The sequence below is a fragment of the Manis pentadactyla genome, chromosome 7 (genome assembly GCF_030020395.1).
Source record: "Manis pentadactyla isolate mManPen7 chromosome 7, mManPen7.hap1, whole genome shotgun sequence".
Classification (NCBI taxonomy): domain Eukaryota; kingdom Metazoa; phylum Chordata; class Mammalia; order Pholidota; family Manidae; genus Manis; species Manis pentadactyla.
In genome coordinates this window covers 147,812,114-147,837,418 of record NC_080025.1, presented here as the reverse complement: position 1 = coordinate 147,837,418, position 25,305 = coordinate 147,812,114, and the positions used below count along the sequence as shown (strand labels likewise).

At 39.6% G+C, this 25,305-nt stretch overlaps 1 protein-coding gene across 3 annotated transcripts in view; it reads left to right on the top strand.

Moving 5' to 3' along the window:
• The window catches only part of LMBR1 (limb development membrane protein 1), a 139,024-nt gene that overhangs the window by 111,692 nt on the left and 2,027 nt on the right, over window positions 1–25,305 (top strand). Inside the window, exons 16-17 of one of the 3 annotated variants that reach the window (XM_036899475.2) lie at window positions 15,298–15,459; window positions 18,505–23,946. In XM_036899475.2, coding sequence (XP_036755370.1) covers window positions 15,298–15,459; window positions 18,505–18,590 — 248 coding nt within the window. In that variant the 3' untranslated portion in view covers window positions 18,591–23,946. Of the gene's footprint in view, window positions 1–1,131; window positions 1,170–15,297; window positions 15,460–18,504; window positions 23,947–25,305 lie in introns of those variants that run through there. The other 2 variants (XM_057504943.1, XM_057504942.1) reach the window with 2 other exon arrangements.

The following is a 25,305-nucleotide window of genomic DNA, read 5'->3' as shown; positions in this document are numbered from 1 at the left end:
AATGGAGTGCATTAGGGAACAGTGAGTCATGTGGTGCTTTGCAGGGTACCAGCACGCACAGCACTGCGTGCTATGCCCAGTCGCACTGAATAGATGAGAAGAAAGAAATACGTTAAACAGATTCATAGAGGCTTTTCACAGTATAAAAAAGCAAATTTCTGGACTAAAAGAAGCAGCTTTAGTTTAGTACTATGGGAAATGCAAGCTACAGAGTTACTTTGTAATTCCTCCATTAACCCTTTAGAATTGAGTCTTTGATTTTAAGAAGATAAAATATAGAGAATGGTCATGAATATCATCCTAGTGTATAACGGGATTTTGATTTACTCGCTGAAAAGATTACACGACTAGAATAGAGGATGTACTTAACAACCAAATCCAAGCTGTGAGTTTTCCAGTCTTGTTCATTGTCCTTTGCCAGGAAATGCTGGCCTTAGGTGCTCGCGTTCCTCCCTGGGAATTCAGCCCGCAGCCTTCCAGTCACTGATGGTTAAGTGAGAAATGAAACAGCAAGGAAAGTCATGATTCACCTGTGGGTGTCGTGCTCTTACTTCAACAGTTTTTAGTGATTATTACTTTAATTGCGAATTAAAACACAGTGATTCTGTATAAAATAATTAATCTGGTGGTATTTTGCCTTCAAAAATAAAAATGTTTGAGTTTTTTTTTTTTTTTTTTAATTTGCCGTCTGCTCTTGGTACATCAGAAGTGTTCTGAACTAACCAAGTGCTTGGGGTGATGTGGCACATTTATTAAGGAATTCCTTTGAAATAGCTCCTTATATTTGAATGTGGAAATATTATGCTATTTGAAAAATAACCACGAAGTAGATTTTTATAAGCATATCACTTGCCACAAGGAATTAGTTTATGAGGAAAATTTTGATTGTGTATTTTTAGTCAAATGTAATTAATATAGACGATAGTGGTGTTCATGGGAAACACAAAGAATCTGTGTAACATTTTTTATTCCAACTTTTAAAATATCTCTTTAAAAGTGATGCCACGCCAGTGGGTATGATTTCTAAAACATTATTTTGCTCTCTGTTCAGACTTCAGTTTTGAAGACTCCGGCATTTTGGGAGATTTGACACCCATATGCTTAGTAATCATTTGCTGTTTTGTTTAATAGACTCTCCAGGTGATTAGAGTAGGTGGTTAACAAACCAGGTGAGAACAGCCTAATAAATTACTTATGGGTGCCCAGACTTCCGTATAATAAAATATTTTAAATGTGGCAATGAATTTTTAAGAATAGATTTAGTATGAGCAGTGACAAGCTGTTTATGATGCTTAATCAAGAAACAATTGAGAGACTGACATTTTTTGCATTGTTCTTTATTTGAAATCTCCTTTAATAGGGAAAAATTTTCTCAAATGCAACCAACAAACTTTGCAGTAATTTTACTAATTTCTATTTTAAAGTCATTTTTATAGTTATTTTTTCATCCTGGGGTTCTTCCTGCAACTTGTAAGTTATTCAAGGCCCAAATGCAGAATTAAAAAAAATGTCCTTACTATAATAAAAAAAAATACTTATCCTTTCAAATCAGCTTGAATTTATCACATACTTCTCATTTGGGACCCATATACAAGTTCTCTTTTGTTCCTTGGTGAAGGGACCCTGTTTTTAAAACCCAGCCCTTTTTGGAGAGATCTCTATTTGGGGTAAATACACTTCGGATCTTTACCTTGGGCTTTCCCTCTCCTGTTTTCAGTGTGAAACAGAAATAAATGATGCTTAAAAATGACAAAGTAGAAGTATAAATCATAACATATTTCTAATTATGACTTTGATGTAAAAATAACTCAGAGCTCCCTATTGAAAATTTCTCAGCAAAAAATTTGTATACAACTTATATTGCAGAAAGTAATAAATGTTACTAATTAACTTTTGGTTGATTACTAATGTTCTTATGTGAATTTGTATATCTAGTTAGGATTTTTAACAAAAATATGCTGTGTCAAATGTTTAAAAGAGTGAAGAGACTAGCTGATGCCCACCCCTCCCAGCCTCCCTTCCTGGTGTCTACTTGTGGTGCCCCTTGGACTCTGCTTTCCTTTCAGAGCATGTGGTCCTGCCTGAGAGCATGTCATGCTGACCCTGTGTGGTCTAAACAATTTAGCCACCTGTTGATGTACATTCAAATACCTTAAGTTTTAGTTTCTCATAAAATGTTTTTTTCATAGGAAAAGAGTTCTAGTTAGGATCATTTAACTGGAAGGATCCTTAAGGTGTAATTTAAAAATTGTTAACAATTAAAATGTTACAGTTAGAACTAGACAGTAAACTATAAAGACCGTTAACCTGGCTGAGAATGCTTAATAGTGTGTGTACCTGCACAGTGCTGAGACTGATGAACAGATTATCTCTTTATTTGTAGGAAATTTTATTTTCAAGTTAATTTCAATTATATAAAGGTATATACATGAATAGATTTTCCTTGTAAAGAATAGTACAACTATAGATCAGGCTAAAATGTCTTGTGACTATATTCAAGCCCCAAACCCTCTTCAGTCCCTAGGAGCTAGTGTGCTGCATGGCTGCTCCGATCCGTGCGCAGCGCTCTCTGCGGGGACCGTCAGGCTCTCACCTGGGGTTTGCTCTGGTGCCCACTCTTTCCTCAGCATTCTCGTTCCTTCTGCTGACTCCTAATTTCAGTGTGCTGCCCTGGGGGAGTTAAAAGAGGAGAAGGTTTTGAAATCATTTCCTCTACTGGAACTCCTGTTGGCTGAAAATGAATTTCAACCCAAAACACTTAATTACCTCTTTCTGTTCGGGTCACTGTTGACCTTGTAATTGACCAAGCCGGTGGATTCCGTTTTTATCTTAATGCTCCATGGCATCTGCTGTCTGTAATCCACCTCCCAGATCTCTTCTTTCTTCATTTCATGTCACCATGCCCTGTTTTTCCTCCCCTGTCTCTGGCCATTCCTTAGCTGCTCCTCACCTGCACGCACAGTGTCCCAAGGCGAAACCTCCAGACCAGCAGCCATCCCCGGGCTAAGAGCGGATAGACACAGATGGCTCTACGCCCCACGTGGGCGTTCTCTCCTCTCACCTGGCCCTTGCCACAGCCTCCGCATGTCTCCAGCCTCCTCCCTCTTCGCCTCCCTCCCCTGTATTTCCCTGCAGTCCTTGGGCACTTTCTAATATGCCAAACCAGGAATCTTCTTGTACTGACACCGAGTGGCCATACTGTTTGCTCTTGTTAACATTTCCCAGGCTTACATTGTGCTTCCTAATTTCCCCAAAAGGTGAAAAGAGTCAGACTTGTATGGCTTCAAAGCGGAGCTGACTGTATGGTTTTGTTTTGATACTTTGTTGGGAGGGAATGTTCATGAAGTAGATTCTGAACAGGTGCTCTTTTCTTTCAGGAGGGTTGAGTAAGAAATGGAACCAAAACAAAAGAACTAAGGAAGTACTTAATTTTCCAAGTGAGGGCGTGTCATTGAGGGCTTGTGGAGATTGTCTCTCTGGAACTTTTCTTCCAGTTACTCTCTGATTTGGGGGCTTAAACTTGCATCTGTTTGAAAATTAGGATTTAGGTTCTTTCCTGAACTGTGATTGTAATTCTCTTCCATTGGGTTTCGTTTGCATTAAAATTTACAAGATCTAGTTCATCTGGGCAAGCTAATTAAGTTGCCTTCACATTGGACAAAAGGAGTTTGCACATGTAGGTAATCACGGCTAAGAGTGGTTTGATATTTGCAAACCCATTTCCCCCTCTGAGCTTTGGCCCACACTGTTCCCACAGTCCTCTCTGCCCAGCCTCTCTCTGTGAACCCAGGTCTTCCCCACTCTCCAGGGCCGGGTCATCCTCCATGTGTTGACTGTGTCTTGGGTACTTGCACCTTCAGCCTTGTTATACTGACTTACATGGATTGTCTTCTCAAGAAACATAACACTCCTTAAAGGACAGCACCACATTCTGTGCATCTTTTTACCCCTCACAGCATCTAGTTAATAAATATCTGTGATGTCACCACATTGAGTGTAGATGGCGTTCTCAGAAGAGGTAAACTAAGATATTCCAAGCATCCTGCTCCCATCCTGGTTGTCTTTATTTCCGTATTCCAAACTTGTTCAACCAAATATTCTAGTTTTATTATTTCTAAGAATCTTCTAATAACAACCAAGAGGTGGAAACAACTCACGTGTCCACTGACAGATGAATGGGTAAACAAAGTTGTGGTCTTTACACACAATAGAATATTATTCAGCCATAAAAAGGAATGATGTCTCAGTAAAATAAGCTAGTCCCCAAAAAGCAAATACCGTATGATTCCACTTGGACAAGGTCTCTAGAGTAGTCTAACTCTTAGAAATAGAAAGTGGAGTGGTGGTTGCCAGGGCGTGTGGGAGCGGAAAATGGAGAGCTGCTCTTTAGTGGGTGCAGAGTTTCAGTTTTGCAGGATGAAAAGAGTTCTGGAAGTTAGTTGTAAAACAGAATGAATGACTCAACACTACTGAACTGTACACTTAAAAACGGTTAGGATGGCAGATTTTATGTTACACATGTTTTATTTAGCACATTAAAAAAAAAGGAATGGTGTACTGGCACATGGCTACAATACAGATGAACCTTGAAAACATTATGCTGAATGAAATAAATCAGACACAAAAGACCACTTACTGTATGATCACATTTATATGAAATGTCCAGAATAGGAAAATCATAGAGACAAAGTCGATTAGTGGTTGCCATATATTGGGCAAAGGAGAACTGGGGAGAGAATACTTAGTAGGTACGGGGTTTCACATTGAACTGATGGAAATGTTTTGGGACCAGATAGAGGTGGTGGTTACATTGTGAATGAACTAAAAGCACTGAATGGTTCACTAAAAATAAGTTTATGTTATGTGAATTGCATCTCAAATTTTTTTAAAGACCCTTACATGGTAGGTAGCAGATATTTGTTCTCTTCCCTATTTCCTTGACATGGTGATCTAACTGTCTCCGAGGCCTAAGTTTTCTTTTTTTTCTTTAGCATTGTCTCTCCCATTTTACTGTCTTCTGCTTCTATACCCCTGGTGCCTCCTATTCCTTCATAGATGTTGGAACTTGACTGTCGGCCTTCCAGCCATTACTCTGGATGGCTTCAGTTTCCATGCCTACCACATGGAGATAAGTTAGGAGTTGGGAGGGAAGAAAACATAGCAAGGAGTATGTGTATCAGTGCTTTGATTCTTTAAGTGGTTTTTAGTGATGTCAGAAAGACTATAGAAATCTATTTTACTATTTATTTTGTATTTTATATAGTAACTTCTTTTTTTTTTTTTGTTCCTTTAGATACTTCAAAAATTGTTGTTTTGCTTGATGCCAGCCTACCTTATTTATAGTGGGAGGTAAAAGGCAGTGATCAAGGGCCATGTCTGGGGTGGAATGTTGGAGCCTGAGCAGCTCTTTGCTAGGCCCTGGGAGTGGTGCTGGTCATTTCTGGAGTGAGGAGTGAGCAGCGCCTGGAGAAGGGGGCATGCCTTGGCTCCGACAGGTCCGCGTCCGAGCTCAGATAGCAGGCGGTCTGTTTATTTTAATAAAAGGCAAATCCCTTCTCTTAACAGTGTTTTGGTTACCACGTGCTGATCACGCTCATCAGCAGTCGTGACTGCGAGGCCTAAGTATTTTTAATGACTTCAGTCTGTCTTTGAGTATTATGCATTTGTCCCCAGTGGTACGCACCTGATAGGGAAGAGAAACAGACCAGGGGGCCTTCACAGTACAGATAGACTCCTAACCGGAGCATTTTCCCCCTTCTTTCCTCCCCAATCTACTCTTGATTGAAGGGCTAGGTCAGTTAAGCTCCACCCGACTTTTCTCTTACAATGAAAATATGATCCTCTCCCCTGCTCCCAAGCCTTCATTAGAATAATGTCCTGTCTCCTTAAGGTAGCACAGAAAGTCCTTTATACCTGACTCCTTCCTGTATGTCCAGCTTCATTTCTTGCCACTCAAAGCCTCACATTCTGAACCATTGTTAATAGTGGGGTGCTCTTCAGGTGTATCGTGGGAACAAAGTACTGCTCTACTTCCCACCTACCAAGTTCATCTGCTGTGAACAGTTTTGTTCACCACCCATTCCCTGGTACATGCTGGTATGTCAGCTGTGACTCAGCCCAGGCGTGGGCTCTACAGGTGGGGTTTTCCTAGAGTCTCCCACTTTAGGCACCCTCCTGTGTACCCATAGCATTCTTCTCAGTCTTCCATATATCTGCCGTGTTACTTGTCACATTTGTGTTCTAACTGTTCACTTTTTTCTTCCTTTCTTAAAACTGGGCGTCATGAGAAAAGGGACATTGTGTGGGTGTCCAGTATCAGCATACAGCGTTTAGTACATGTGTGTGTTGAGGGGACTCATACGCTTTTCAGTTTCCCGTTTTACTGAACTGTGTACAAATGTTGAGTTATGCTGGGAATATTTCATGTTATGAAAGTCTTCTCTTAGGAAGACGGTCAATTCCATGAAGGGAATAAATGTCTTATATACTTACTTTGTAACTCTTACAATATTTGTATAGTGTTAGGAAGATGATAGCACTCAAAAGTACTTAAAACATTTATTTTATAACACAACAGCAAATACAGAAATACACAGTTTCTGATTAAATGTAACTGACACAGTCAATACATTCATGCATGATATGGGGTATATAGGCTGAAGCCTATTAAGTGCACTTTAGCAGTTTTATTGATGTACCATTAACTGTACCTGTTTAAAGTGTACAACTAGATGAGTTTTGACTTACATGTACACCTGTGAAACCACCACAGTCAAGGTAGTGAACCTATACATCACCTTAAAACATTTCCGTTGGCCCTATGTAATTCCTCTGTCACACCTCTCCCCTGTACTGTCTCCTCCTCTGATCACCTGGCCCCTTATCCCTAGGCAACCACTGACCTGCTTTTTTTTGTAAGTATAGGTTAGTTAACATTTCCTGGAATTCTGTATCAGTGAAGTAGTCATACAATATGTACTCTTTTTTGTCTGGTTTCTTTCACTCAGTATATTTATTTTAAGATTCATCCATGTTGTTCTGTGTCAGTAATTTTCTTTTTATTGTTGAGTCGTATTCCATGTATATACTACAATTTGTTTATCCATTTACCCACTGAAGGACATCTCAGTTGTTTTGCAAGTTTTGGCTATTATAAATGAAACTGCTATGAACACTCACATCCAAGGCTCTGGATGGACACTTGCTTTGATTTCTCTTGGGTAGAAATGAAATATTTGGGTGTATGCTTCATTTTTTTAAGAAACTGCCAAACTGTTCAAAGTGCTTTTACATTTTGCATTCCCATGCAGGCTCACACCCTGGTTACTTGCCATCTTCACCAGCACTGGTGTAGTCTGTCAGTTCATGGTGGGCATCCTAACAGGCATGGTGGTGTTTTATTTTGTGGACTTAACTTGCATTTCCTGGATAACTAGTGTACTCATTCTCCATCTGTATGTTTTTTTTGGGTCAAGTATATATTCAGAGCTTTGGCTCATTTTAAAAATTGGGATTATTTTATTCTTGAGTTTTGGGTGCTGTTTACATTCTGGATGAAAGTCATTTGTCAAGACTTAGGTGGTTTGCAAATATTTTTCCCATTTGGTGGCTTCTTTTTATTCTAACAGTATCTTTCAAGAGGCAGACATTCATGATTTTGATGAGGTCAGATTTATCAAATTATCTTTTATGGATTGTGCTCTTGGTGTCATATCTACTAAACCTTTCTTTGATCCAAGATCATAAAGATTATCTCCTATATTTTGTTTAGAAGTTTTGTACCTTTAGGTTTTATACTTAGGTCCATGACCCATTTTGAAATAATTTCTGTGTATAGTATGAGGTTTGAATTGAAATTTATTTTTTTGCATATGTAGCCAGTTATTCCAGGACGATTGCTCATAAAGTCTCTTCATTTTCCACTAAATTGCCTTTGAAACTTCTTGAAAATCAATTATCCATATGTGTGTGGGTGCAGGTTTATATTTGGACTGTTTTGTTTCACTGATGTCTTTGTCTTATATCAATACTGTACTGTCTGGATTACTATAGATTGATGATAAGACTTGAGATCAGGTATTATAAGTCTTTCAACTTTGTGCTTTTTGAGAGTGGCTTTAATTCTAAGTCTTTTCTATTCTGTTTGGCTTTTTAAATTAGCTTGTCATTTTCTACCCAAATACCTGGTAGGATTTTGATTTTGATTGCATTGATCTGTAGAATTAATTGGACAGGATTAAATCTTTATGTTACTGAGTTGACCAATCCCTGGACACTGTATACTTACTTAGTTCTTAATTTGTTTTGGCAGTGTTTATAGTTTTTGTTCAGGTCTTGCACATTTGATGCTCTTATAAATGGTATTTTTAAAAAATGTGATTTTCTGTAGTTCCTTGCTGGTACATAGAGCTACAGTTTATTTTTGTATATTAGTCTTTTATTCTGTGGTCTTGCTAATATCACTTTTTTAGTTTTGTTTTGTAGATTTCATTGAATTTTGTACTTTAATGACTATGATACATGTGAATAAGGACAGTTTTACTTCTTCCTTTCTAATGCAGATGCTTTTATTTGTTTTTCTTGTCTATTGCATTAGCTAGAACCTCCAGTACAATGCTGAATAGAAGTGAAGACAGCAGACACTCTTGACTTGTTTTTCATCATACTGGGAAATCATTCTTTTGCCATTAACTCGTATTAGCTATAGTTCTTTTGTAAGTTCTTCTACTTTGTTCTTTTTCCGAGTGGCTTTGTGAGTGCCTGGTAAAAGGCTGAGGATGTTCCCTTCTTTTTCTACTTTGCTGGAATTTCTATCAGGAATGAATGTGGAATTTTGTTACATGCTTTTTCTACATTTGTTAACATAATCATGTTTTCTTTTCCTTTTTTTAATGTTAACGTACTGAATTACATTGATTTTTGAATGTTAAACCAACCTTGCATTCCTGGGATAAACCCCACTTGTTCATGACATTACCCCTTTTTATTTGTTGGGTTGGGTTCAATTTGATAAGATTTTGTTTAGGATTTTTGCTTCTGTACTTACTAGTGTATAGATCTGTAGTTCTCTTTTTTTGTTGTTTATCTTTATTTCTGGTTTTGATATATGATTAATACTACCTTCATTGAAAGTGTCCAGAAGTATATTTTCATCTTCAGTTTTCTGGATGAATACTATAAATGTTTGTGTTGTCTCCCCCCTCCCCACCAACCCCAATTCATATGTTGAAACCTAATCTCCAGTGTGATGGTATTATGAGGATGGGGCCTTTTGGGAGGTTAATAGTTCATGAGAGTGGAGCCATTCATGAGGGTACTTATGAAAGAGGTCCCAGAGAGCTCCCTTGCCCTTTCTGCCATGTGAGGTTACAATGAAAAGACAGCCCTCTATGAACCAGGAATAGGACTTTCACAACCAAATATGCCAGAGCCTTGATTTCTGACTTCCAGTCTTCAGAACTGTTAGAAATAAATGTCTGTCTATGATATCATCCAGTCTGTGATATTATTATAGCAGCCGTAATGGACTAAGGGCAATGAGTTTTATAGAATTGGTTTTTCTTCCTTCAGTGTTTGATAAAATTAATCAGTGAAGCTATTTGGGCCTGGGACTTACTTTGTGGAAAGGTTTTGCAATAAGTTTAATTTCTTGTAAAGAGAGAGGACAGCTCAGCTTATGCTTTTCTTATTGAGTGAATTTTGTTAGTGGCCTTTGAGGAGTTGGTTTATTTCATTTATGTTGTCAGGTTATTAGCATAAAGTTTCCTTGTTATCTTTTAACATAAGTAGCTGTATCAGTGCAATGTGGTAATATCACCTCACGCATAGCAGATATTGGTAATTTGTGTCTTCTTTTTTTCCTGAACGCTATGGCTAGTGGTTTATTCATTTTAATCGATCTCAAAGGACCCAGTTTGGGTTTCATTTATTTTTTCCCTTTTCTTTTTCTATTTCCTATTTCATTGAATTCTTCATTACTATTTACTACTTCTTACTTTGGGGTTAATTTTCTCTTGTTTTCTATTTTATTGCTTTCTTAAAATTGAAGCCAAGCTGCCTGACTTGAGATCTTTTTTCTTTTCTAATATTGATTCTTAGCACTATAAATTTCCCTCTAAGTACTGCTTTGTTTGAACCTCCCCCAGTTTTGATATAAAGTGTTTTCATTTTCATTCAGTTCAAATTGCTTTCTGACTTCCTTTTTTATTTCTTCTTTGACCATGGGTTATTTAAAAGTAAGTGATTTAGTTTGCAAATATTTGAGAATGTTCCAGAGAGATTTGTTTGTTATTGACTTCTAATTTAATTCCAGTATGGTGAGGAAATACATTTTATATTCCTTGAATAATTTTGAATTTAATGAGACTTGCTTTATGGCCCAGAACATGGTCCATCTTCATGTATCTTCTATGTACCCTTAAAAGAAAGTATGTTCTGCTATTAATGGGTAAAATGTTTAAATATCAGGTTAATTTGGTTGATACTCAAGTTTTCTATATCCTTACTGATTTATTTTATAAATTATTGAGAGAAGGATTTTGAAATCTATAATTGTGGATTTGTTTATTTCTCTTTATAGTTTTACGAGTTTTTGCTTCATGTGTTTTGAAGCTGTGGTATGAGATGCATATATGTCTAGGATTGTTATGATGAATTGACTCCTTTGTAATTATTATAATGGTGATGATATTCTTTATCCCTGATAATATTTGTTGCTCTGAAGTCTATTTTGTGTGACCATTATTAAAGCCATTTCAGCTTTCTTTTGATTAGGGTTAACATAAAATGCTTTTTCCATTCTTATACTTTCTACTTGTTTATATCTTTATATTTAAATAGTTGATTCATGTAGATATTATAGAGTTGGTTCTTGTGTTTTCATCCAACCTATCAATCTTTGTCTTTGAATTTTGATGTTGAGATCATTTACAATGAATATGATGATATGATTATGTATGAATTTATCACCTTGCTGTTTATTTTCTATTCTTCCCATCTCTTCATAGTTCCCTTTTTCCTCTTTATCTGCATTCTTCTGGATAAATTGCATTAAAAAATGATTCTACTTAACAAGTTCAGTCTTTCTTCTTGCTTCTGAAATGTTATAATAAGTAATATAGTTACAGTCTTTTAAGGTCCTGTCTACTCATTCTACCATCTGTCATTTCTAGGTCAATTTTTTTCACACAAGCATGCCCCAGTCAGTTTCCTGCTGAATATGTGAGAGGTCTTCTGCATACTTCCTGGGGTCTTACGCTATGCAGCCCTCTAGCCACCATGCTGTCCCCAGCTTCTGTTGCATCTTTTAAACTCAGCAAGTTGTCTGGACCCTGCCTCTGTCCTGTCCACACTTCCATACTGTGTCTTGGAAGGCCTCTTTAGGAGCTGTGGCAGACCTAAGGACCAATTCGCTATGTCTCATCTCAGCGTTGGTGAACTTCATTGCTTGATGTACAGGGTCAGGAAAACCATGGTTTTGTCTGTTTTGTGTATTTTGGCTGTTGGATGGAATCTGAAGTCAACAAACTGACATAGTTAAGTGAAAATTTACTTGCATAGTAAGAGTGTCAAAAGTTAAAGACTTTAAGAGTCTCATCTTCAATTCCACCCCAGAAGTAGAACCTCTCTTTAGTTTTAGAATGACTTTGTTTTTGAATGAATAAAACAATTGGCAATGAATCTATTTACATTAGTCCTGAAATTAATGATATTTTAAAATCATTGTAAATTTTACTATTTCATGCCCTTTATGGGACATTAATTTTCTGACACTGTCTTAGGTAAATTACTTAAAAAGTCTGTTTTAGAGAAGGGGGTTTTAAAATCTAGTCAAGATAGTAATTTAACCATTGTGAGAGTCAAGAGGAGAAAAAAAGTGTTAATCCCAGTGTTTTGGCAAAGAACATTTAATTTATAAATTTATTTTTTAAAACAAGATGTATGTGTTCTTTCTGACAGTCTTATGTTGAAGTGATGGATACTCATGTCAGCCATTTTTGTGATATGCCAGCACATACCATATTTTGTGATATGCCATAATTTATTGGTAAAGTTACTTTAATGATCCTTTTAGTCTGTCAGGCTTTATAAATGCTCTCTCAACTTAATCTTGCTAGTTAAGGAACATGAACATGCTTGCTAAAAGTCAAAGCTGACTCAGACGGGCTAATGAACATAAAATCTGTTGACTCATATTACAGGTAGAGTAACCAGCTCTTTCTTGAAATGAGGTTCTGTTTTGTACCTTAGTTCTTTTATAAATATGAATAGAAAAAGGCCTTTATTTAAGGAATTGTTCATAAAACATTTTAATTGAATCCTAGTGAGGGGAGCTGTTGTGTAGTTCATCACAAAGAATATTTTATTAACAGATAATCCAGATAATGTGGCCTTATGCCTAGCCACTGCTTAACTAACTAAACTTTCTACTTGGTATATATTTTCCTTATCTTTTAAATAAATGAATTTCTGAATGGGAATAAGCATGTCAATATTTAAGTAATATTTGATAATAGAATTTTCTCATAGTTAATATAAGGATTTAGAATTTGCTTCCTGAATACCTTATTATGGCTTTCTCCAGACACAGAGATTTTGAAGTATTTACACATTTATATAAGTGTAAGTTAAAATTTTAAATACTGCTACTTTTTCTTAATTGTTGGTACTTTTAATAAAAAAGTACATCTTAAAATTGCTGTGATAAAAACCTCTCAGACAGAAATTTAGAGAAGGGATTACGGTTTCTTGCTGTCCAGTCTTATAGAAGGTTTTCAGGATTGAAGAGCTGTGTGTGTTGCCCAGAATAATCTTTTATTTTATATATATATATATATATATATTTATATTATTTTTATTGCCTCCTGAAGTCTCTGATAATTTCTTTTTTTAAACTGAAATGTAGTTGATTATAATACATTGGTTTCAGGTTTAAACTGGAATGTAATTGATATATAAAATACTGGATTCTCAAAGGAGTCATTGGTCCTAAAGATCTATAAAGATAACATAGTGATTTGACAGTTATATACATTATTTAATATATGTTGTATTTATCACATTTAAATACATGATGTATTTATGTATTTAATGTGATATTAAATATTATATATGTATTTAATATATGATATACTTACCACCATGATAAATGTAGTTGCTGTCAACATACAATGTAATCTTTTAGTCAGACAATATTAAATTTTTAAAGATACTGAATTTGAAACAACAATGTGTTTAGAACTTGTACCTGTAATTTGATTCTCTGCCTGGTGCCCCAGTGCACTGTAGCAACAGGCTCCTGGAGTTTTGTACATGAGGTCAACCATGGATGCCTGGGGACCAAACCATCTAATGAGAGTGATGCTTCAGGTGAGGTCTTGACTCTGGCGCTCAAGATGCTGATTCCACCAAGCAGTCCCTAGTGAATAGTATGTAATTTATACATAATTAAATGCACATATACTGGTTATATGCACTCTAATTTTGTTTTTGCTAATTGTGGTGTATGATCAAAACATTTCTGAAACCAGATAAGACTGTTGGGGAGCATCTTGGCAAGGGTTTTTATTCTGTGATACATCAGTTCTTCCATGAATGAGCATTAATGGAGTGCAGTTTTGTGTATGTGCGTTTGTGTTTTTCTTGTGAAAAGATCCAAGGCTGTCACAGATTCTCAAAGGAGTCACGGTCCTAAAGAGCAAATGAACTCCTTATCGGGGATCCCTGGGCTAAGGCCACTGACGTTTGTTTGGAAGGACTGTATCTTGTTTACAGATGACTTCCTAGGTTAATTGAATGGTACTTGCATAATTAAATATATGTTCCTTTTAACCAAGTAAAGTGTCACTAAGGCTTCCCCCTGAGAGCTGTAGCCAGTCATTGCCATGGCTGCCTGTGTGACCTGCTCACATGCCCTCCTGGGCCTGGGTCCCTTTTTCTTTCTTGAAAAAGATACTGTATGTTTTCATTAATTTTTCTCTCTCTTTAAAATATGATGGTAGATTTTGTCTCTCCAACTACAGTACATCGGCCCCCGGTAGATGTGGTTACAAAAGAACTTCCTTCTGAAACCTCTTACTTTTGTGACACTGTTTGGATATGGAGATTTTTCGGTTGTCTCTCTGAGCGGCTTTTGTTAAGTCTACCCCTATAGTTTGTGATGGGGTTGCCTTGAGGTGGGGGTGATGTTTAAGCTCTGAGTCAGTTCCTAGGGTGGACCTGAGTTTGGTCTAAGTTATCTTTGAAATCCTTAGACCTCCCATAAAATAGAGACCTGTGGTTTTGTTTACATAGTCCTCTGGTTAAAATTATGCCACCCCAGGGAGCTCTTCAGTTTCATCTTTCCCTTGGCTGACCACCTGAATGCTGGGTTACTTACTGATTTGTTTACCAATGGTCAGAAAAATCCTACCATTCACATACTCTTTCCAGAAAGTGTTGGGCCTAGGGCACATGCTCATTGAGTAGAATGACTGTCTAAATTTTTTTAAATAAAAAGACTTGCTTTTTAAAATGTTTATAGGTAAATTTCAGTAACTTAAATGCACATGTGATTTAAGTTGCATTTCCAGCTTTGCCATTTTACTCCCCAAGCCTGTACCATTTAATTCAGGTTAATAATTTTCTTTCCCCCCCCAGACAGAGATCACCATATTTGTTTATTCACTTATGTAATAAGAATTAAGTATGTGCAAGCTGTTGCTCTGGGCTTTAGGATTGTAAGAGTGAAAAAGACAAAAATCCTTGTCTTTATAGAACTTCCGTCCTGGGGAAAGTAGGCGGTAAATAAGCCAGAAGAGGAAGGAAATCCTTCAGATGGTGTGCACTACGAAGAAACATAATTAGGATAGAGGGCCATGGAGGGCTCGGCTCTTTTAGGTAGAGGAGAGGTGCCCTCTGCCAGGAAGTGGCATTTGAATAGGGACCTGCATGAAGGGGGCCAGCATGGGGGAGGTGTGAGGGTTTGTCAGGTCTTTTCCGTCATGAACCCTGTTTCCTACTTTAGTTGAGCACGAGCAGCACCGCGGGTTTCTTGTCGGTGTAGGAGCAATGCTGAGTGAGCCGGCGGGCATTCATCCAAGCCCATTGCTCACAGCTTCCAAGCGACACTGACATGTGGATGAAGTAGGTGAGGGCTGGCTGTGGTGGTTCAGGAAATGACGATCACGTATTCTAGCTAGGAGTCCCACTAACAGAATTGAGAAAGTCTGTGGAATTTAACCTGATTTTTATTTTATTTTGTATAATGAATATGTTGTACTTGACTTTATTAAGGGCTATTTTATTTATTTTTAACAGGAATCACTAGATTTGATCTACTTGGAGACTTTGGAAGGTTTAATTGGCTGGGAAATTTCTATATTGTATTATCCTACAATTTGCTTTTTGCTATTGTGACAACATTGTGTCTGGTCAGAAAATTCACCTCTGCTGTACGAGAAGAACTTTTCAAGGCCCTAGGTAATCCTGAGGTTTATGGGTATTTTTTTTCTCTTTCTACTGATTAATAACCTTGGCATTTTAGTTAATTTTAAGTCTTCACCTATTCATTTTTCCAAATGTGTGAAACCTTAGAGGTCACATTCCTGTCCCACCATCTATTGGTTATGCACTTGTGTAAAATTTCTTCCTTAAGCCTCAGCTTCCTCATCCTTAAAATGGTGACATATCTTCTTCTTTTTAGAACTGGTTTGGGTATTAACTGAAATAATTCTTCTCAGGGCCTGAGCCCAGTCCTGGCACATCACAAGAGCTCTGCAGACATTAGCTCTTTATTGTTACGGTGGTGGTGGTACTGAGGTGAGGGTGATAAATGCTAGACTTATTTTTGGTAATGAAACTTCTTGCTATTTTTTAGTCTAAGGTTTTTTTGAGGCTTAGTTTCACAAATGTCAGGCTGACCCCTAATTCTCTTCAGGAAACCAAAGAGTAATTCAAGATAAAAATGTTAGTATTCTTGGTGTTAGTTGGAGAGAGGCACCCCTATATCATGTGTCTGTGAGGCACATACATTGTAGCAGTGTTAAAAGTCTAGGTTTGGGTAAGCTGGCAAGGGTATGAATGTACCCTGTAATGCATTCTCATGTGCTTACTTCACCATTAGTACTAAACATATGGGAGGCTTTTTAGAAATAGCAGGACAATGTAAACTGTCTTGCCATACAAGCCCTCTTGGGTTTGGAGTGTGGGATTTTTGTGATAAAAGAAAGGAAAGGCAGTGATTTATTGTAGAAAATCTTGGCATCAGATCCTTTACCTGAGTGACACCATGTGATTTGCTCGTACTCCGTATTCCCCTGTGAAATCTCTCTACTGCGAAAGGCAACACCATCAATTCAGGAAGGCCCCATTTTCCGCTAACTTAAACCTACGAGCAACAATAAAGCTTCACGTGCCACCAGGCTTTTCCAACCCTGATGATTGAAAGGATGGCCTTTTGGAAGGAAAAGAGATTTCACATTGTTTCCTTATAGGTATTTTGCTTTGAATTTACCCTGTATGGGGTGGCTGATGAAATACTGGCCTGAAAGGGGAAAGTTATATCTTGTTTCAGCTGAAGCACCAGGTAATCGGTGCCTTGGTTTCACAATGCTGCCAGGTCAAGATCTGCAAGGTGAAGTGGAAACAGCAGTTCTCCCAACCAAGTGTCCTGACTTAGAACTTCACTTTCAGCCTGTGGTGGCATTAGTGCCGTGAGTGAGCCTCCAGCTCATGACCACGCCCGCTCACGGGTCATCAGTGAGAAGGGTGTGAGCGGGTTGCAGAAGTTCAGGGTTTGAGTTAGGTGTTTGGGATGCCAACTTGCTACGTGTTTGGGATGCCAACTTGCTACGGTAGCCTTTATGAAAACAGGAAATGTAATTTAACCTGGGGTGAAGGTCGTGTGTGTTGTATCTGCTTTTGACCATAACAGGCAGTGGAATCCTCAGGAGTTGGGTAAAATTACCTAATAGATAGTTTTTTCCTAATGTTTGCTATTCTCTGGGGTACTCTAAGGAGGCAATGCCTTATGCATAGAAAAGGTCCTCATCAGTATCTGTGAAGTATTAGTCATGTGAGATCTTAAATTTGATTTCGCTGGGAATCGTAATTGGATTATAAGATTTAACTCGTGTTCCCTTTGCTGCTATGTCCGTTAATGATAACAGTCTCAGAGTATCTGGTGCATTTTGCTGTGAGGGCTGGTGGTGGAGGTGGTTGTTTCTGCAGAAGAGAGCAGGTTTCTCCTAATGCAGAGCTGGTGCTACAGCCAGTTTTAGGACCCACTTCTTGAGAGAACCGTTCTCAGAAGGGGCTTCCGCTTCCACCAGGGCACCCTTAGCCCGCTGCGTCTCCTTCCCCAGTGGCCCTGCATGAACATGTGTGCCACGCCCACAGCTGGGGGCTCCTGTGGCCACTCAGCTCGTGGCCATTCCTGGGACCACAGCTTCATGTTGGATTGATCTATTTGATTTATTTTTTCCTTCCCAGTCATATGTCATAGGGTCAGTTTTACCTTTCCTTTCATTCAGACATGCGGGCGATAGAAACGCTGAGGTTTGTGGTGCTACGTTGGGCTAAGAGTATGGAAAATTGCCTCACGGTCAGGTAGACAGCTGTCTGAAATTTTAGGGGAGAAATAGTCTCCCCAAGCATGTTTCTTGAGGCATCACAAAGGTCTGAGCCTCGTAAAGATCGTTGCCTCAGTGAGTTTTCCATAGACGTGCTGCTCATGTGTTTTGACCGTCTTGCGCTTCGTTTCATTAAAGTGCCACAGACACCGTCACCTGCCGTCCGCCTTTCCCCCCGTGATGGTGTGGCGGCGCCCTGTGTACCACATGCGTTGTGTGATTAACTGCTGTGTGAGACAGGGAAATGAATGAGACTTGAAAACATTGGGACCCTTTTTTATTCTGTGTAATATCTTTGAACAGTGAAATACTGTTTATACTGTTTATGTTACTGTTCTTTCTCCATTTCTTCCTCTTTTTGTTAATGCTTTCCGTTGCCTTTCTTTTTAATTACATGCTTCATATTTGTGTGTCTCTCTGTGTTTTCCTATATAGATACGCATGTGTGTTTGAAACAGAAATGGGGGGTCACCCCTGTCTCAGATCATGTTCCCTGGGCATTGCACTTGGGGTGGAGTGAGCTTTCGGGGGGCGTGTGGGAGGCGCTCCCGGGCTCCGTGGGAGGGCAGGGCAGGGAGGCGGGGGAGGGAGCCGAGCAGAGAAGAGGGCCGTGTGCATGTCCCCAGAAGCCTTCGTTGGCTTTCTGGGGTGTCGTGATGACCCCAGAGATGTCCAGAGCTGAGGAGAGAGCATGGCTTCCTGTTAGGCAGCTGTCTTCAGTTTAGGCCCCACGGAGCAGCCAGAGGGCACAAGACACCTTTCCTCCCAAAGGGGGTCTGCCCAGCTCCACAGGTCCCATAGCAGCACTGCCTCCTGCCTTGTTACTTGCCTCCCAGCCCTGTGCCCAGCCACTCAACAGTCCATGTTTCTTACCATTTTCTTAATTTTTCTGTAGGGCTTCATAAACTTCACTTACCGAATACTTCAAGGGATTCAGAAACAGCAAAGCCTTCTGCAAATGGTCACCAGAAGGCCCTGTGAGGCACGCAGCACCCACGTGGTCCAGAGGCCCAGGGTCCCTGAACTCAGGGCCCTCCTGGCATCAGAGGCGGTTCTCAATGACTGGCTCCTATTTAGGGCTGCTGGCCAGGGCTGTTCTTTCATGACTGATGGAGAGCGGGGCATCTCGGACTTCCTCAGGTCAGCTTGGCGGGCCCGGTAGCCTGCAGCCCAGTGCAGGCCCTGAGGACGGCACAACGCTTTGTGGACACGCTTGCTTGCATCAGTTGACAGTTGCTGTGTGAGAATGTTGGAAGAGGCAACTTTGGGGCTTTCTAAGTAGTCACCTAAATTCCTTTCCATGTGTCATCAGAGGTGGATGCCTCCTTGGCACTCGGGTGTGACGTGAAGGGTCTGTGGCCTGGCTCACAGTAGGCACGCTGGGCCGTCGTGGTGGCAGACTTTTTTCACTTCCTTTTTTTAAAGAAAAAACCAAAAGCTTAGTTCTGATTTATGTTTTGGAATGGTCTTGATTGGCACTTGATTCAAGGGAAAAATACAAAAATCTTTTAAAACCTGGGCCGTAGCAGAACACTGCAGGAACACGTTGTGTGTGTGGTGCGTGATCCTCAGGCAGGAAGTGCCAGGTCACGCTGGGGCCCTATGTGCGTGTGGCTCAGTATTACCTCCCGTAGCACAGTTGCCAGTGTCGGATACACTTGTAACTTAAAGAGTTTGCCTTACAGGCTCTATATACACACATTTTTTAAAAGCGTTTTCTTCAAAAATCCCTCAGTTCCCTGTGCTCCTGTGTCTGTTATGAAACTATAGCTGCTGTGTGGTGGAAATGCCTTCTGTCACCACACTTTTCGGGCTTTGGTTACTTTTGTATATGTCAGTTTAAACCTCAGACTTGTAAGTAAGTTACCAGTTCAACATCCAAGACGCGTACCATCAGCACCCACAGCGTAGGACGATTCTGCAGCGCTCCATCCAGCTGTACATGATTCCTGGGGTGGCTTCTTGACTTAAAGTCCCCTGGATGAAAGCTATAGAATTATTCTGTGTGTCACCATCCACTAAGGTGGAGTACTGACCACTGTGCATGCAGAACTGGGAGGTGGGCCCCCGTGCACGGGATGCTGTCACAGTCCCCACATGCGGGCGCTCACATGCACTGTGTGTACTATGGTGGCTTGTCTGCGTTCAGACAATAGGGAAAGAACATTTTCTCAAGTTGTTGAGTTTAAAGGGATTTTCTTTTTTGGAGAAATTTATGAAAAACAGGCTGTATATATGTGACATAAAAAATTTCTACTTAGAGCCAAAATAATAGGAAAAAGTTCATAAGCTCTATTCATCTCCTTTGTTTATGCCATGCATTTCCCTCTGAGGTTCTCTTGTTAAAATAAAGCTTAGTTTTAAAATAAAGGAATATTTTGTGATTCCAAACAGCATTCAGTAAATACTACAAGCTTAAGTATTGGTGAGTTTCTCAGCATAAGGTCTGCCTATGGAGAAAACTAATAAAGTTGGCTGCTTTCTAATTTCACTGGTAATTATACCTATTTAAGCATTAATTGCAAGCTTTTATTTTTTACTGAAACTTGCTTGCAATCTACACTTTGAACAGACCGGGTCAAGGAGAGAGGAGAAAGAAGCTTCTTTAAATAAAAGACTATCACTTTAAACTTACACCAATATTTCAGGGCACATATAGAGGAAGAGTTCCTGGGTATTTGTAACATGTCTGAAAATTTTCAAGTAAAATATTAAACTTATCAATGTCTTTGCTCACTTGAAAGTTCTTTTCCATTGGAAGACTTAATTAAGCAGGTTTGGATTAGTAAGCAGTAAACTATATTATAAATTCCTCAAGTTTTTGTTGGATGCATCTTCATTGCTCTTGAACGAGGATACACATCATGTGGAGGAATGGTTTTGAACCTTGGTTCTCACATGCTTTTTATGGAAGCAAATGTAGGTTGTTCCATACCCCACCTGCCACATAATTACAGCCGTGTGAGGCTCTACAGACAGCTAGTGTGTGCCTGGCCACATATGCAGGAGTCTTCCCTTGGAGTGAGAGACTTACTTTAAATGCAGGTGCTCCTGTTGGATGTGTACTGGAGACCGGCTGCAGGAAGTGCATGGCAAGAATGGGTGGCAATACACTGAGGCCAGGAACTCGATGACTGGCGAGGAACCATTCCCGTCGGGTCGCCCTCCAGTGAGCATTCTTATGGAGAAGGCAGGTAGGCCTGCGGTCAGAGCGCCAGGTGCCGGCGGTCCGCTTGGTTCTGCAGCTGCCGTTTCACTGCTGGGTGCTTGGCGTGTCAGTAACTGTGTTACCTGCTCCTCTTGCTCTCGTCTCTAGGGTCTGTTATAAAAGGGCATTAGGCACCATAGTTAAGTTTATTGGGGAGACTCAGCCAATTATCATGAACTAGTTAGTTCTGCAACATATTTAAATTATTTTAAGATTATAAATTTTATAGGTAATATTTGTAATGTTTTTTACTGATTTTCTAAGATATTTCTTTGATTTCATATTTACTTAACTTTATATACATTGTATATAAAAGTAGATGTGTTCTGAAAAGAGCCTTTATGTGAAAATGATACACCCGTGCTGACATCAGCTCCGTCAGTGCTGCCCTGCAGAAGTGACACCGTCCGTGCGGTTTTGACTCTCGGGTGCATTAAAGGCGCTTACATCCCCGGTGTGCAGGTCTCAAGGCGTCGACGCCTGCCTGGCTTTGCTGGAGTGCAGCGGACCTCAGTCAGCTAATGACTCAGGCTCACACCTCTTGTGTGGCCTGTGTGGCCTCCTTTGTTGTTAACACAGTGTTTAATGTGTAAAGGTAGATTCTTAAAACAATAATTTAAAAAATCTGAGCATTCATGCAGTACTGACTTTTTAAACTAAAAACTAAAGTATGATGTTACTTTAATGTTTGGATGCACTGGTTAAATATTTTTGTTTACAGAGTGTTTTGTTTACAAATTATCTGTTGATCTTATTTGTTTCTATGAGACACTTTTAGTGTGACTTTTTTTTTTGTTGTCATTAATCTACAGTTACATGAAGAACATTATGTTTACTAGGCTCCCCCCTTCACCAAGTTAGTGTGACTTTTTAAAAGTCTTAGAAATTAAAGTTTTACAAGTGATCTCATATTTCGGTTGGTAAGCATTCAAATGTGTTTTTGTTAGTTTTAATCTCAAATACAATCTTGGCTAAAACTTAGGGTTTATATAGGTTACTTTCAGTTTTATAAAGGGCTGTAGTTATTCTGGTGGGATGTCGCATTGAGGAAGAAGTGGGTATTTTCTGTTTTTGTTGTTGTTAGAGTTATTGGTGGTCTTGTTGCTTGCAACCTAAAATGTAATTGAAATCATGTTTGTTATCTTATTTAATTGCATGAGTAGATTTGTCTGATTCCTCTAATCGCTTTGTAGAAGGACTAAGCCATACCTAGTGGGGTCTGGACATCTTAACCAGAGTTTTCACAAGAGTAAATGCTGCTGCATCTGGTTAATCCACTGAAACAGAATCCTTTACACCAGTGGATTTCAAGCGATTTGACCACAGGGAGACCTACATTCTGCATTGTAACTCAGTATACACACACTCACATGCGCACATGTACACATTCTATACGTATAAACAAAAATATAACAACACTGTCCTGACTTTTACTATGTGTGATGCATGCTGGCATTTCCTGTTCTGTTTTGCTATTTTTTTTAAACCACTAAGTCATTTCCTGACCTGCTAATGTATGGCAAACTTTAGTATGAAAGACGACTTTGGAATCTTGTCGAAAGAAGTATGAACATAAAGACCTTTCTTGGCTTTTGAATATCATTCAGATTAAATTCATTATTACAAATACCACTGAAGCAAAAGTGTTATGTATGCAAATTACTTGCTACACTGCAAAAAATGTAAAATCAGTAGAAATTGCTAAACACCAAAAAATGGATTATGAAATTTCAAAACCAGATTATTGTTTTAGAGGAGCAGAGCTGAGAACTAATTTTCAAGACAAGTTACTTAACTTCCAGTTCTGTGTAATTCAATTAAGAAAAAGTTTTTTCAAGTTCAGATGTAATCCAATAGGAAGTTCAAACACAATGCAGTTATACTAGGATATGGCTTTGGTATTATACTTGTCTAAACAAACTGCAGAAGCCAAGTCCACAAGCACGGGTTATGAAGAACACGTGGCAGCCTCTGCTTGGCGTGCTTTCTGAGGACTAAAAGGGAACAGGAGGATCCTTACGACTCCGAGGAGGCTGAGATTCATATGTGTGTTGTGAATTTGAAGAAGAAAGTTTTATCAGTAACTAAATCCCATGTGAATGTTCTAATGTCCTTGTCATTGAAAAGCTTTTGTTAAAAAATGTACAGCTTATCAACAGTGGCCCCTGAGAATCCAGGACATGCTGTCATATTGAGTGGCTGTCACTGTTAGGTCCTATCAAGTGGCTATTGCTGTTAAATCGAGTGTTTGTAGCTATTGCATCATACTGAATGGCTGTAGCTGTTACACCACCGAGTTGGAGAACTGCTGAGGCCAAAGGCCAGCACCTCTCCCAGCCCACTTCTGCCTGCTTTTTGGGGCTTTGATTTCTTAGTGACTGTCATCACTGGTTCAGAATTTTCAAATACCAGATAATAAATCATTCATCGCAAAATATAATCAAGTATTTGAGCGCCATTTCTCTTGTTGCCGTTTGCTGATGGCGGATTGACAAGTGTGCCATAGTGTCAGTTCCTGTGTTTCTAAGCCTTATAAATTCAAGCAAACTCTTTGTTCCTAGGTTAAATGCAGCCAGACATTTAATAATACAGATAACATAAGTAGGTAGCCAAGGTTTGATTATAAAATGAGACCAATTTTATGTGTGTAGCTTTCAAAGAGACTTGCTACTTTAAAACAGCAACAATAATGGGAAGTATTTAAGTAGTGCGTCCCTGGGTGGGTCATTGCCGTGTTTGTATTTCAATGTGTAACTCTTTGATCTCAGGACAGCCTCATTAAGTGGGTCCTGTGATTATTCCCACCTGGTAAACGGGAAAGCTAAGCACAGAGATGTTAAGTAGCCTGCCCTGCAACTCACAGGGCTCAGAGTTGGAGCCCCAGGCTGCTGGATCCCAGGTTCCTACCTTCACCACTGTGTATGTATGTTGCTTCTCGGATATCTATCTCACCTCTCAGTTACGGCCCATGAGAAGGAAGCACCTGTTTTTCTGCTGGACCCCTGTGACTAGATGGCAGAGTCCTAAGATAAGAGCATCTTCCGTTCCTTTAAGGACCAAACACAGGAACCTTTCTGATTGTCGCCTCTGTCTTGGTGGTGCGTGCCCAGCAGGGGAGCAGGGAAGCAGGTGGGGAACGAGTGTGAGGTGCTCGGGCTTTGAGAGTGTGGCCCGCCTGCCGTGAAGGGAGGCAAGCGGTTCTGGAGTCCTTCTTAAAGGCGGTGCTTTGGCTCTGCTTGCGTAAGTCTCAGCCCTCCGGTCTCCAGCAGTCTGACGGGCTCTGCGTCTGGGAAGGGTTAGGACAGCAGCCCTGAGCCACTGGTGCGCATTGGTCCAGGGCACCGGCCTGGGATCTGGGAGCCGGGAGCCTCGCCGTCTCCCGACTCTATTCCCATCTGTGAAGCGGGGCAGAACTTGGGGTTGTGGAAAAGAATGAGGAAACGCAGGTGCAGTTACCTGGGCCTTGCTCCCAGAGGAGGGAAAATCATGTCTGTATGCCACATGATGGACGTCGGTGGCTTTCATCCACGCACACGACACGTCTGGTTGGCATCCCATAGCAGCTGGCATAGTGCCTGTAACATTGGCACTCACAGCTGTGCTGCTCTTGTTAATAATTTATTTGAATGTTTTCATATAATTGCTTGACATTTTTAAGGTGATGTCAATTAAAAGAACTAAAATAAGTCTTAAAATTTTAAGCCTAGAAACAACTGAGGCAGCTCTTTCAAGTCTTACAGCATTTGTCTAGTTTATAGGAGACTTTTCAAGATGAGTCCTCAGTTATCCTTCTGAAAGGCTTTCATTATTTCCTAAAATTATAGTTTCTTAAATTATGATGGGGATTTTGGATTGATATTGGGTTTGTTAAAAGCTTGTAACAAGCCAGGGAACATTTTTGAGTCTTTACACCCTCCCTGTGTTTTATTTGATTAAGCCTGAAGGTCTCAATGCGTCAAACATTACATTAATTTTGGCTTCCATATGAGGCTTTGTTCTTGAAAGAGAAGCCAAATCTGAGTCTGTAAAAAGCAGTATTGGATCCTTAAAGTGTTTCCTCTATTTTGCCTAATCCAGTTCTTAAATTTCAGTGTTTAAGTGCATGTGCCATTATAAGCCATGTGGCTGCTCTGGGATAGACCAGGTGCCACCATGGGGTGCTGTCTGTGTGCGCGGCCGCCTCCCCATCCAGTAGGTGTTGGTGTTTTCTTCTTGGTGTGTGTGTGTGTGTGTGTGTGTGTGCATCTGAAAACTGCTTATTAATGGGTGTTTAGCATACTTCCAACTTCTAGCTATTGTAAATACTAACAAATAGTTTTCTAAGTCTATCTTTGTGTGCTGTTCTGTCATCTCCTTAGGAATTTGTAATGAAAAATTCCTCTTTCCTTAATCTACTCTCAGTGTTCTAGCCTCCAACAAATGTGTGGGGTTTTTACCTACACCAAGAGATTCTTCAGTTCTCTATGGATACCTGAGTATGCTACAATT